Here is a 13,769-nt window from a genome sequence, read left to right as displayed (position 1 = left end):
TCGTCAGAAGTTTTTGACAAAAATGCCCCTGCTATCCCGAAACTAGACGCTAGGGGGCCCAAACTTATGTCAATGTTTTCTGAGCACAAGAGCTATCTAATACGTAGAAATCTTGACCATAGCATGTTCAGAACACCGAGATAGCAAAACCGGAAGTTGCACTGCAGTACCAAGGTCACACACCAGGGGGCCCAAAATTGACCTTGACCTTCGTCTTCCCAACCCCTACCCACATACCAAATATCATCGTAGTCCATCAAGAGATTCTCAAGTTATGCTGACCACAATATGCGGACACACAGACACACACACACACAGACACACACACAGACACACACACAGACACACTCAAAACTATACCTCCATTTTTTCATGGAGGTAATAATTCCTTCCTTACTATGAAAGCTCTCTAAGTCCGGCTTCGGCTTTTTCTTTTACATTTCAATGTGTTGTCCACCAAAGGGAAAGCCCGGGGCCGAAGACAAGCCTGAGTCGAACCTCTGACTGTGTGGGGGGTAATGTGGTAGGCATAATGAAAACAGACCCGAAACCTACATGTTGAAGAGTATGGCTAATGGGCATAGAGAAAATATGACAAAATAGAGGGCCCGAGAAAACCGGCCTGAGTCAAACATGGAGACTATGTTACGCAAGCGAAAAACCATCGCGTTGATAAGACCGGCTGACGGAAATTGAGGTATGTGAGAGAAGAAGGTCACAATGGGTAACAGTCTTACCTCTGATAAATACTAATAATAGGATTCTTTCTACGACCGACACAAACCCAATAAGTGACGGAAGTGAAAGAAATAAACAGTCGCTAGACATTTCTAGGGACTTAAGTTTTTTAAATTTTTTTGGTTCTAACCGCTACGGGTTAAACCCACCACGAATAATAGGTACAGTTCAGATGGTAACGTTTCGAAATGTATAAAGTGTCGGCAAATAAAATCCACGTACAGGCTTTGAGCATTTGATGTCAGCTCATTATGACAATAAATGTAGTTTCTATAGAGCTGCTCTTGAGGAGAAAGGCTGCAGACACACCGCCGTGATCCAGGCCCCCAACGAAGCATTCCCCTGCAACCGTTGTGAACGGGTGTGTCTGTCCCGCATGCATAGGACTGACTAGCCATCAGCGAGCATGTGGCCGACGAACCCCCTAGAGAATGGTCTTCGTTCGCGAAGTCCAGCTACGAAAAAAATAGTTTCTATAGCTATATCCTCCTCCGACATTTCAATCTGTTTATGCCACTAACTATTAAAGCACCTTCTCCAATTCACTTTATATGTGAAGCGTAGAGTAGAGTTAAAACTGTTTTTAATATCCGTCGGTACTTCGGAAAAAGACATGCTGGGCAAACCGAAACCTACAGAAACTAGTCGGAAACGCTTCACAAATAATCTCCAAGCGGGGATTGGGTCGGAGTATAGAAGCCGCGGCCTGCGAAATCCCGACCACCACTTCTACCCAACATCTGCTTGAAGAATAAAATCTTGTAAGTCAGGCCGGGGTCATAACGGGGTCATCGACGGGGTGTCGAACTGGGGGATAGTGGAACAGTCCAGATATAAAGCTTGTCCTGTGTGGGGTCCACTACTTTTCTCACAGTCAAAACAGTTATGTTGATTCGAGTTAAACTTATTTCGTGACATTCTGCAGTCTCTTCGTGAGTTACATCATGGCAACGGACAAAGGATGGCCTCCCTTGAACGGACAGACTTTCACGTGGCTGTAACAAATATGGTGAAATGATCGATCAACGTGGAAGAGCGGGCGCCTCGTTTATGGAAAATAACAACTGAACAGACCGCGGTACACGCCTGCCTTTCCGACTGGATAGCTCCCCAATGTTCTTTGGTATGTAGAACTTCATTCTGAAATGATACAGTGTACCACTCGAAGTGTACCACTCGAAGTATAACACTTGGGGACCTGTTCTTTGGGGAGGCGATACTGTAGTGTTATTGTTTAATAGGCGGGAGGGGGGCTTGTCGAGTTGAGTAGCCCAAGGACGTTATAGATCTCTACAAGGTCTTACAAGGCATGTGGGAGCTTCTTGTTTTATAGACGGTCTCTCATCAGTTGATTGTCGCTGTTGGTCTTTGTGGGTTTTCTTGTACTGTAGTTGTAGAGTGCGGGGTATGATTCCATTTGCTTGTGGAATCTTGACTTGTAAATTATGTAATCTAACTTCAGACGAACCTCTACAAAATATTATATATGCGGGCATCTGGAAGTGTTTTGGTACCACAGATAAAATCTAGTAATAGATCTAGCACAATAGTTGGTTAGGGCGACTCTTCATTAACGATATAGTTTTCGTTTAAGCTACGTAGTTCTGAAATAAATCACGATTCAAGCACATGGCAATTTACTTGAATTTTCAATCCTGGTCTGGTGTCGATACAACCATGTTTAGCACAGGGCTCGAGGGACGTCCCGTTGGTACTGTATGTACCAGTCACGGGTCACGTGGCTAGGATGCCTGGCTGAGTCATCTTCTCGCCTGCCAAGAAATTGTAATCTCCAAGCAGATCCACGGTTGCGTAATATAGTATCAAACCCACCGTAGGATCTGCATCCATTCGGTTTCCGGTGCCCGTTTGACTCCCCTTGACCGGCTATACTCCTTGGCCAGCTTTGATACTATCTTATGGCACCGTAGGATCTGCTTGGAGATTAAAGAAATTGAAAGATTTAGCTATCGCCTAGTATAAACAAGTCTCCTCTCCAAGCAGAGGTTAGACAGATAAGACTCCGGCTGCTTTTTGACGTTTTTTTTTAAATCTCCAACCAGATCCACGGTGCGTAATGTATAATATAAAACTTCCCGTGCCGGTGCCCGTTTGACTCCCTTAGCCGGCTATACTCCCTGGCCAGCTTTGATACTATCTTATGGCACCGTAGGATCTGCTTGGAGATTATTTTTTTTTTTTGTCATTTTCATCGGGCTTTCTGATGTCTCCCGGCCTAGGCCGCGAGGCATAAAGAAAGGAAACGGTATATAATAGAAAGCCCGGGAAAATGCCTAAGCCATAGAAACGTAAAAAAACATCCGGAACCTAACCTCTGCTTGGATAGTAAAAGAAGTTAAGCTTTCCCACGCGTACGGTTCCCCTATTTGGCTATGTTCGATTTCATGTCGGAGCCTAACGGACCTTCACATGGTGTTGGTATAACTCTATGTGAGTTTTGTATGCAGTAGACCGATGTATTTCTCGTGAAATGCAGAGGGAATACCCGCGAAATCTAGCCTGCTATCTTTTTCTTCTCGTTTCATAAAATACTTTTGCTGACCGTTTTCAATTTGTGAGTCGCTATACACAAGCGACCAGTTCGTACAGTCTTCGTCGGGAAGCCCGATACAGGGTAGCCTGGATACCAGTCCCTCGCTCTAAACTATAGCCCTTTCGCGCTAATCTATAGTCCTTGCGCCAGAGAACGTTAGAAGCCCCAGTCTCTATTTGCACCCAGAGGTAATTGGCACCCGGAGAGATAACCAGGGCCCGCGTACTGTGTTCTGCGGCGGGGCTAATCGGTTGCCGGCCCGAAGGGATTAGCGAGTATAGCACGGCGGTCTGGATACCCGGCTAGATACAGGGCATCTAGAAGTAAAACGAAGAGACATGAACTGTCATTTGCTCCCCGTTCTGTAAGATTGCTGTACGAAAGTGCTAGTTGATCGGTAAAGAATGTTGATTCTGTCATGTATATTTTTTTAATCCGATTGCTGTCTAATTTTAAATGTTGTAAATGCATTAATGTTTTAAAGTTGATTCTGTGACTGATGACGCATTTCATGTGTATATACATGGCAAGTCATCCAGGAATAAAGCTGAATCTGAATCTGGTTTACAAAAAAAAGGTTAGCTAGCTAACGTCCTGCAAAAGTCACGGTTTTTTTTAATGCCAAATGGTGAAAAAGATGAGAAAAAAAACGACCCAGAGGGTCTCCTTTGGAGGCTATCTAAGAAACCTTAATGTCCAATTCCAGATACATGTGTTTGGAAGTCGTGTGCCCGCCCGTACTTAGCAGCCCGCGTGGCACATCCCCCACCCCGCTGGGACCAATGCGCTACCGTCATGTGGAGTTCTGAGTCCAGCGGTGGTGTTGGCGGAACAAGCTGTCATTTTTACTCTGTGACCGTCGACTGAGTATTGTAGTCGGTCTATGTAATTAGTGTTCGAACCTATTTTTCATATAAAACATAGTGTCACACACCAGAAAACAACACAACCGACATAAATCATAATTACGTCGGAGAGTATGTTACCTACGGTCACTGGTTTTTAATTGCAATACAGCTCTATCGCAGTAATAGGTCGAATGGATTTTAATTTTGGATTCAAAATAGTTCTTTTGTCGCCTAATGTGCCTTCAACGTTTTCCGATCATTTGGTAATATGGGTACATTAAGGTGTAGTGTATAGAACCAAAACAATGACATATTTTTTATTCATTTGTGTGTTGAGCTTTTATCTTTTTGACGAGATTGTTGCCATTACCTTCATTACATACTATAGGAGCAAGGTTTTGAGCTATGTTACGCAATCTGCTACAAATTATTCCAATAAGGCAAACCTAACTTTTTTTTTTTAAAGAATGGCTATTAAGCTANTGGTGACAGGAGGGGACACAACCACACTGCTGACTGGTGGTCGTACGGAGTCCTTATGGTAGGTGTTTGTTTGTTTGTTTATTTGTGACTCCTTCTGTGGTACAGTAGAGTACATGGCTCCTGAAGTGGTGAACAGGAGGGGACACAACCATACTGCTGACTGGTGGTCGTACGGAGTCCTTATGGTAGGTGTTTGTTTGTTTGTTTGTTTTATTTGTGGCTGGTTCTGTGGTACAGTAGAGTACATGGCCCCTGAAGTGGTGAACAGGAGGGGACACAACCATACTGCTGACTGGTGGTCGTACGGAGTCCTTATGGTAGGTGTTTAAAATTATAGAATAAGGCAGCTACTGTGAAATTCAATGTCAAGATACTTTTTTATGTCTTGACTACTTTGGAATCTTATTGCCATCTTGCTTAACAAATTCACATCTATTGTTTCTTTGTGATTTGTTAGTCAGAACACTATTGACAGGAAACGTGTTACTAATGATATAATTATTTAGCATGTACTTTGAAATTCCTCTTTTATTCCTGCAGCTAAGGATGTTGACTTGTTTTACAACTACACAAAATGTTCAAATTCTTCAATTTACAATAGTGTTGAATAGGGACTTATTACAATTGTACAATGGTACATGTATAATCGTTGTTTTTCTTCCTGCAGTTTGAGATGCTGACTGGTGCCTTACCATTCCAAGGACAGAATAGGAAGGATACAATGACAATGATTCTCAAGTAAGTAGCAGAGTCACACCTATTGAATTTGTCAGTTCTCAGAGAAAATTAAGAACCACCAAAAAGGAGTCATACTGACCTGGAGACACTTTTGTAAATCTGGTCACTTTTACGCGTTACCTACGGTGGGTTTGATACTATATTACGCCACCGTGGATCTGCTTGGAGATTAGCTGGGAAGTCTGTACCTTGCGGGGTTGGACAAGTTTTCTAAAATTCACTTGTCCTATCAGGGCAAGCACATAACAAATTACTTGCCCGAATCAATTTTACACTTGCCCAAAGCTCAAATGTCACTGTTATATGCATTTTAACTTCCAGCAATGGAATTCTTATTATTGCCTCTATGTTGACTATTGCTTGATGTCATGACTCTGAAAAGTAATGAGTATATTAAAACTTAACTCACTGGAAAAAATCTTACTTTCCCGATCGGCAAGTGGGACACACACTTGCCCAAACAGCACTTTCACTTGCCCTGGACAATACGGCTAGTGGACTTGTCCAACCCTGCCTTGGTACACACAGTTTCAGTGAGTGATCCAGACTCAAGTTTTCCTCCCTGCCATCTGTTTTTATCATGCCCTCAAGTTTTTACACAAAAATGGTAGGATTTGGTGCATTTCCCTTTGCCAGTAACTATGATTTAGGATTACCGAGCTATCAGGAGAAATTGCCAACACACGAGTTTATGTGTCAATAACCTCCTCTGTCGTATACCGATAACGACTTGCCATATATCGTTCCACCCACGCTGCCTCCACTGTCAAATTTCTTCCCTAAAGCCGTAATAACATGAAACTCAGCAATCAGGTATCCACTCTTTCATCCTCTTAACGTCAATTACTTGGCATCTGTTATGCCTTCTCATGGCAGTTAATACTCTTGTTACTAGAGGCACATAATTACCTTGGAGATAGGATTCGTATGAGACATTAGTACTAACCCTTCAGAATGAAATTGGCTTTTCATTGAGTATGAGCTCTGGTAAAAGCCTTTTCAAATCACTATTATATGCAGGACTCAAAATTATTTGTGGGGTAATGAGTACCCTGGCACACTTAGGCATTCAGACATATGCACAGAAAAATGTTTGATTCACAGCATAGATTGTGAATAAAGTGGAATGATATACCTTACTGTCTCTATTTAGAGCTTCAAGCTTAAATTTTATTCATCAGCAACGTTCAAAGCTTTTAGCAAGGAATGCAACAAAGTTGTGCTATTTGTTGGCATCCAAATGTAAGGAAGCTGCTTATTATAACCACATGGTAGCTTTAGGTCCGTGCGTTATTGAAAATTAAGTGCACAGCTCCAATTTTGGGTGCACAAAATAGCATATGCACCCTGCATTTCCAGCCAGGCTTTTAACCTGGCATGCACCCAACCGTTGCTATGCATCTTTTGGATGCACTATTCTAAAAATAATAAGAAATTGGACTAGACATCCTTACACTGGGGAGAAGATCCTCTGCACCAACATGAAAATTCTGATTGCCCAGGGATGCTACTAGGTCACTTGTGGTCACGTTCTTCAACAAGAAGAACTTTATTGCGCAACGATCGTACACGGTACAATGTATGGCAAGAAAAAGAACTGACGTATCTGACATTTATTTTGCCCCTCAGAGTACCTTAGAATGTACCATTTTAACTTAGAATTCTCCAACTCTGCACCATGGAAGGTGAATGCCCCCGGACCCCCCCTACAATACTCCCGCTTACAGTATATCACTTACCATGTCAAGTCAAAGTCAAAGTTCCTTCCCGCGCCTGATGGCACATAGGGCGGCGCCCATCTCCGTTTCAGTAGCCCTTGGGCCACACAACGCAATCACTACAGCAGGGGGCTAGTCCACTGGTAGTGGTGTGTGTTCAACTTCCATACTCTTTCCCGAATGCTGAGTGCTAAGCAGAGAAAGAAGCATGTACCATTTTTAAAGTCTTTGGTATGACTCGGCCGGGGTTTGAACTCACGACCTACCGAATGCAAGGCAAACACTCTACCCACTAGGCCATTGCACCGGTTCCATGACTCGGTAAGAAATTTGGACCCCCTATAATAAAATCCTAGCTAAAAGCCTGTTTCCAGCCCTGCTATAGAAAACTGACCCAAATAAACGAACAGGAAATGGGGATAACCCGATTATTTCTGTTAGAGAAATGGGATTCTGAATGCTGTCAGTGGTAAAAGTCTTTCCTGCCTCATTCAATCGTAGCTGGAAGAAATTTCACCCCCGTTTGTCCCAGTATCGCCCACGCTTTTATTGAGCCTGACGACTGGGCCAACAGTAATCATTACCCATTTACAGGCTGCTATGCCAGCAAGACCACACCAATTTATTTCCTTAGTTAATTCACACTTTTTAACATACACATTACATGTAGGAAAAAGCAATGCAGGCATATAAATACAGAGGGGTGGAACTGTGGAAGGAAAACCTTCAGTTACATGATTCTCATTTGTTTGTTAACCTTAGTTTATCTGATCCCTTTTACAGTTGTTTTGTTTGGGTATTATTTTGTATTTTGCTGTTATTTTGTAAGAATATCTCTATGTTTTTTATTTGCCCATTCTCTATAGTTTATTGTTATGTTTTTAACTGTGCTGGAGGTGTGGGTCCTGTAAAGGACGTTTCAATCATCCTGTTGCCCACACCTTGCAGAAGTTTTTCTGTAAAGTTTGATAAATAAATAAATAAATAAAAAGTTCAGTCTGACTCAAGGCTGTCTCCGGGACTCGTCCCAAAAATCTGCTTGTTAGGACGGAATTTTCAAAAAACTTTATCCGTCCTATAAATCTTACCTTCATGACATTAAACTGTTGAAAATACATTTTCACAGGCTAAAAATGACACATTTAGAATGGAAAATCAACAACATGGGCTCTCAAACAATGAGTGGGATGGAAAAAAAAAGTCTGACTACATGTACATGATTGTGTGTTCCCTCCCTGAAACTGTGTGAGCCAACTGAAGGTACTGACAGACTACTGTAAATGCGTTTAAGTTTGCGGAGATTTGATTTCGCTGTAGCAGGAAAAAGGACTTTTCGCAGTGGTTTTAAGTTTGCGGTAGCACCATGCACTGTAGTCTCTTACTGCCATGGAAAAATGTTTGCGGTGGTTTTAAGTTCGCGGTGAAGTGGCCACCGCAAAAAACGCGAACATTAAACCACCGCGAAATTTTCTGCATTTACAGTATCCCCTCAGACCCCATTGTCATGTTCACATTCTACTTCAGCATTTTAATCCAGAGACCAATACATTGACATGGTGTTGCCTTATTGCTCATAAGCTGAATGTGCTTATGAGTGCAATTCAAACACTGAGATACAAATTAAAAGCTTTTTTACCTTATTGAACTCGTTTCATGTAAGATTGTTGAACCAGAAACGGGAAAAACTTCAATTTAAAGCTCATTCTGCATTCAAGTCATAAACAAGGAAGCATGATTATTAAGGCCAAACTAATGTACATGTGCATATACATGTAATGCCTTGGTTGAGGATTTGAAAGAACTGTACAGGAAATGAATAAATCAAACAGGGAAGAAAGAAATTTTGATGATGTATATAAAAGAGAAATAGAATTGATATGCATTTACATGTTCATGTTCAGTCATTCATTAAGTTAATATTTCTTTCTTTCCCTCTAAACAGCCTTTGTCGAAACCTATCAATTGTTTGTTAGCTGCTATATGTACGTATACTTAAATGCAGCCTTGCTACATGTATCGTGATTATGTATTTAGCAGGCAGGCATATATATGTACTTGATCACCGGTACTCAGATTCTTTTATGTTCAACATTTACTGGTGAGCTCAGGGCTGCATATTGTAAGCCTGGCGTGCCACAACATCATTAGTGCTAAATTAAGAATGATTATTTCAAAATTGCCTGTGCTAAACATGATTATTTCTGCCGTCTCCAGGGCCAAGCTGGGCATGCCCCAGTTCCTGAGTCCTGAAGCACAGAGTCTGCTGAGGATGCTGTTCAAGAGGAACCCACAGAACAGACTAGGTACATTTGTTGTACAGTCAAACCTGCCCAAGCGACCACCTCTTCTTAGCGACCATCTGGCCATTACGACCGCTTTTTCTCGGTCCCGAAAATTTTCCCATTGACGTAAACATTAAGCGACCTCTTCACAACGACCACCTGGCCAACCCGACCGCCAAAAATTGGGACCAAATCCCTGCCCATAACGACCTCGTCATTTTCAAATCTTGAGGTGTCATCGATTTTCAATGATAACTAGCGCAATTTTGTGCCAAATTCGGCCAGTTTGCGTCGGATTTTGACTACCACTATACGATGTTATGTTCAAAAATAATGATGGCGACGGATGCATGTGCGTGTGTTTGCTACTTCCCATTAAACAACGGAAACCATTAAAACTATGCATGTTGTGAGTCGATACTCTTCTAACCGACCACCTGACCAAATCGACCGCTTTTGCCCGGTCCCCTGGGTGGTCGTCTTGGGCAAGTTTGACTGTATATAGCCTGTAGTGTGCACTTATAGAATTAAAAGTTTCAGCTGTATAATATAGCTAAATGACATGTCAGGGCTCAAAATGCTGCATACCTGCATTGGTACAGGTAACATTGGAATTTACCTGCACCAGACAAATTTTATCTGCACCTCTCTGAATTTAGGAAGTATGGATCATACTAGAATTGTTCAGGAATAATTTTTTTCTTACTTTACTTTATAGGTGGTAACAGTCAATGCAGTTAATAACAGTCCACAATCGCCTACATCATATGACATTTATTTATAATACCCAGTACATGGACCAGTGCAGGTTAGGTGGAGGTATACAACTGAAATGCTCCTGCACAATGCTCCTCTGACTAGTATTTCAAGTCCTGTATGCAGTGTGGACTGCATCATGAAATGTATTAAAATCCATGTCTTTGAAATCATTTTCAGCAGTGCAACTCCTTAACAATTGCTACTCCTCAGGTTTCATACCATACTGACTCCCATCCTAGATTATCCCCCAAGGACATGCTTGAGCTTTTCCATCAATAAGAAATGATTTCCAATTGGTGTAATCACTGACTTGGGGGCAATGTCCCGAACTCAATCTGGGGCAAAAGGTGTGTGGGTGGGAAGGTCATATCCTGCTATTTTTTAAGGTAAAAGTAAGGAAAAAAGACAAGATGGGGAGGAAAGTGTAAGCCAAACTGTACATGTATTCACTCCCTACACAAGTATGTAAAAACTCTGCTCTCAGACACTTTTAACGTTAATCTTCCAGAGTACCATTTCAAAACCAAAAACAAACAAATTGAATTGGGGTGAGCCTGAGTACAGGTAAATAAGAATGAGGTGAAAGGGGGGCGTCAATTAATTTCCTTTGTTCTTGGACAAGAAGTTAGCAAGAGGAGGCAAATGAAATTAGTGGCGGCAGGGAAAATTGAATCTAGCTAAATATGTTCATCCTACACAAATTTGTAAACTCATAGACTCTCAGAACCGACAAATTGACTGGCGTTGGCCTAAGTGCTGAGCTAAGCCAGGCCAGCGGCAGTATTACTTACTGGCAATGCAATAACCAATCAGGGTACGCTGAATGTGGGTGGGAATAATTGGGAAACATGGGCACCAAGATGGCGCTAGAAACCTTTCTAACGTGATACATTAGTCTTTCTTGTTGAGGTGCGTAGGAGGATCACTCAGGAAGTTCACATCGTCTTAAAGAAGGTGCCACAAGGTCAACGGGGTTTAGTGTTTCACATTTTTCTTCAGATTTTCCTTCATAACTCATGCCTAATGTGCGGCTGGGGGTTACATGTAGGTACACGTACATGCACATGCACATGCTAGTTCACCCTTTTTCTTGCCACCTATTAAACTTACAAGCAATACGAATTAGGTGGCAAAAGGCTTAACCTTTTCATTGAGATGAGGGTGGAAGATGTTCAATTTTGAAGACTGGTTCTGAATAACCAATCAAACTCCAGTGTTTACCATTAAACCTAAAATTATAGGCTCCAAGAGAGTACAGTGTTGGAAACTTAGCACAGGTGATAAAGAAGGCTTTCTTCCGGAGGTGCGTAGGCGGTTTGCTCAAGAAGCCTCCTTAAGGGGCCGAGGAGATCAAGTGTTTCTCATCTGTCTTCAGGGCTTCCTTCAGAAGTCTTGTACATTTTTGTATGGAGTACGTGGTTGGTTCAGCTGCTGTGCAGCCCTGTAAGCAATACAGATTTGGTGCAAAAGAGTACACATTTACGCTGAAGATTTTCCTGATCACACTAAGTCTTAGTTTGCAAAGGTTTCCTAACATTTGTCAAAGTTTATGTTGTGTTCTACATGCACAAGCTGCCTAGCCCTGTAAGCGTACATTTTCAGTGCCAAAAGGGCATCTGTATCTTATCGGAAATATGATGTTTTGAGCTGCAACACTGGTTTGCTTGTTTAACATGCCACCTATTCTTAAGCAGCTTACTCCAACCACTAACAGTTATTGTCATTAGTAGTTAAGATAATTTTCATTGATAAAGAAGTGTGCAGTATTTTATTATCTTGTAAATTATACCATCACATTGTGGGTCATATTCAATTCATAAAGTCATAATTTATGATTATACACATGTACAAATCTAATATTCCATTTCTCAGTGGTTCTATCCATTGGAAATTGGGCCTAACTACAACTGAATGTACATTTAAATTTGTATCCAGCAATGCTTACTGTGGTACAATGTAGTATGTGAACTCACTCAGTATGTGAAAGGTTTGCTCAATGTTAATCCTACTTTATGTAATGTTCCACTCCAGGTGCAGGTGCAGATGGTGTAGAAGAGATCAAGAGGCATAATTTCTTTGCCAGTATCGACTGGGAGGTAAATTTGTTTTTCCTTAAGATTTGCATTTGTGTAAGAATGGTACTGCCTATGAGCATGGTAATCCTAATATACATCTTCAGGGCTTGAAATTCATTTTGGGATTAGATGCACTGGTGCACCCAGCTTAAAAAATTGGGTGCACCAAAAACTTTTTGGGGTGCACCACTTAAATTCAAATAATAACCTGATAATTAAACTTAGTTACAATTATCACATTCTTAAACACGTACCATGACAGACATTTTTATTATCTTTCTAACACTTAAATGTCAAGAATATGATGATATGATGTATACTAGTATACTTTGATATCTTTACATGCATAAATGCAAGAAAATATTTGGGTGCACCCTGTGCACCCACAGAAAATAATTGGGTGCACAGCTCCAATTTTGGGTGCACCTTGGTGCACATGCACCCAGTATTTCGAGCCCTGATCTTGTTCACTTTGCCAAGCAATGGAAGATTAGTGCCATTTGTGGCTAAAGGGCATCTCGATAAACGCACTCTAGAGCTCAAGTTTAAATAGTGTAGTATTTTAACCAAACGTATACACCACCACATTGAACACAGATGCCTATTATTGTTTGTTTTTTTGTATCACATCAGCAGTTATTGATCTTAATGTGATTATGGTAATTTTGGTGTGTTTATGAAGACTGTTGTTGTTTCCATAGAAACTGTTGAAGAAGCAGGTGCCGCCACCTTTCAAACCGGCCGTGACTCGAGACGAGGACGCTTTCTACTTCGACACAGAATTTACATCCAGGACGCCCCGAGGTATCAGAATTTCAGTGAATTTAAAATCCTTGTGGCATAGAGCATTCCTTGGCCAGCTAGACTCCTGAAGCCACTAGTAGATCTGCCTGGAGATTACTACATTGTACATGTACATGTTGCCTGATTGTGTAACCAATACATTGTTGGGTTCCAAAAGACTACCTTAGCAAGGGTTGAGCAAGTTTTCTAAAATCCACTTGTCCTATCGGGCAAGCACATAAAAAATGTACTTGCCCGAACCAATTTTTCACTTGCCCAAAATTCAAATGTCACTGTTACTAGTATATGCATTTTCACTTCCAGCAATGGAATTCTCTGTAGACAATTGCTTGATGTCATGACTGTAAAAAGTAACAAGCTTATCAAAATTGCACTAAAATCAATGGAAAAATCTTACTTGCCCGATCGGACAAGTGGGGTAGGACATGCACTTGCCCGAAAAGCACTTTCACTTGCCCTGGACAATAGGGCTAGTGGACTTGTTTATCCCTGTTAGCAGGGAGTAAGGCAAATGTATATATTCTGCCTTGCTATTGTGGTTGTAACATGTAACTATCAACTGGCATTACTCAGACCAGGCATTAGGTTGTTTCTTCAAACTCTAGTCCTGCCACTCGTGTTTTAACTCTAATTTGCATGCTTTCCGGTGTGGAGCCCATAGTATTTTAGGAGCCATGTCAAGCTGTGTCTTAGGAGAGCCATACCTGTAGCATGTACCACGCTTAAACATTGTATTAGGCCAGTTAATAGGATTTTTCATCAATCAGTGA

General features: G+C 41.5%; 2 protein-coding genes across 2 annotated transcripts in view; one reads left to right on the top strand and one right to left on the bottom strand.

Annotated features, from left to right (window-relative positions):
* Positions 1–13,769, bottom strand: part of LOC118414804 — a 1,072,569-nt gene that overhangs the window by 1,037,348 nt on the left and 21,452 nt on the right. The window lies entirely within an intron of this gene.
* LOC118413750 (ribosomal protein S6 kinase alpha-3-like) lies at positions 4,694–13,176 on the top strand. The gene is made up of 6 exons (XM_035817281.1): positions 4,694–4,940; positions 5,291–5,361; positions 9,294–9,382; positions 12,152–12,216; positions 12,897–12,999; positions 13,157–13,176. The coding sequence occupies exons 1-6, from the start codon at positions 4,737–4,739 to the stop codon at positions 13,174–13,176; spliced, it is 552 nt and encodes a 183-aa protein (XP_035673174.1). The 5' UTR covers positions 4,694–4,736.

Source organism: Branchiostoma floridae, chromosome 4, assembly GCF_000003815.2.
Source record: "Branchiostoma floridae strain S238N-H82 chromosome 4, Bfl_VNyyK, whole genome shotgun sequence".
NCBI classification, from domain to species: domain Eukaryota; kingdom Metazoa; phylum Chordata; class Leptocardii; order Amphioxiformes; family Branchiostomatidae; genus Branchiostoma; species Branchiostoma floridae.
This window is presented reverse-complemented; position numbering and strand designations above follow the sequence as displayed.

Bases quoted from the DNA above. Each gene is read 5' to 3' on its own strand.
- LOC118413750 (XM_035817281.1), top strand. From the start codon at position 4,737: ATGGCTCCTGAAGTGGTGAACAGGAGGGGACACAACCATACTGCTGAC. The intron at 12,217-12,896 runs GTAAATTTGTTT...TTGTTTCCATAG, and splicing joins TTGCCAGTATCGACTGGGAG to AAACTGTTGAAGAAGCAGGT. The intron at 13,000-13,156 runs GTATCAGAATTT...GGGTTCCAAAAG, and splicing joins TACATCCAGGACGCCCCGAG to ACTACCTTAGCAAGGGTTGA.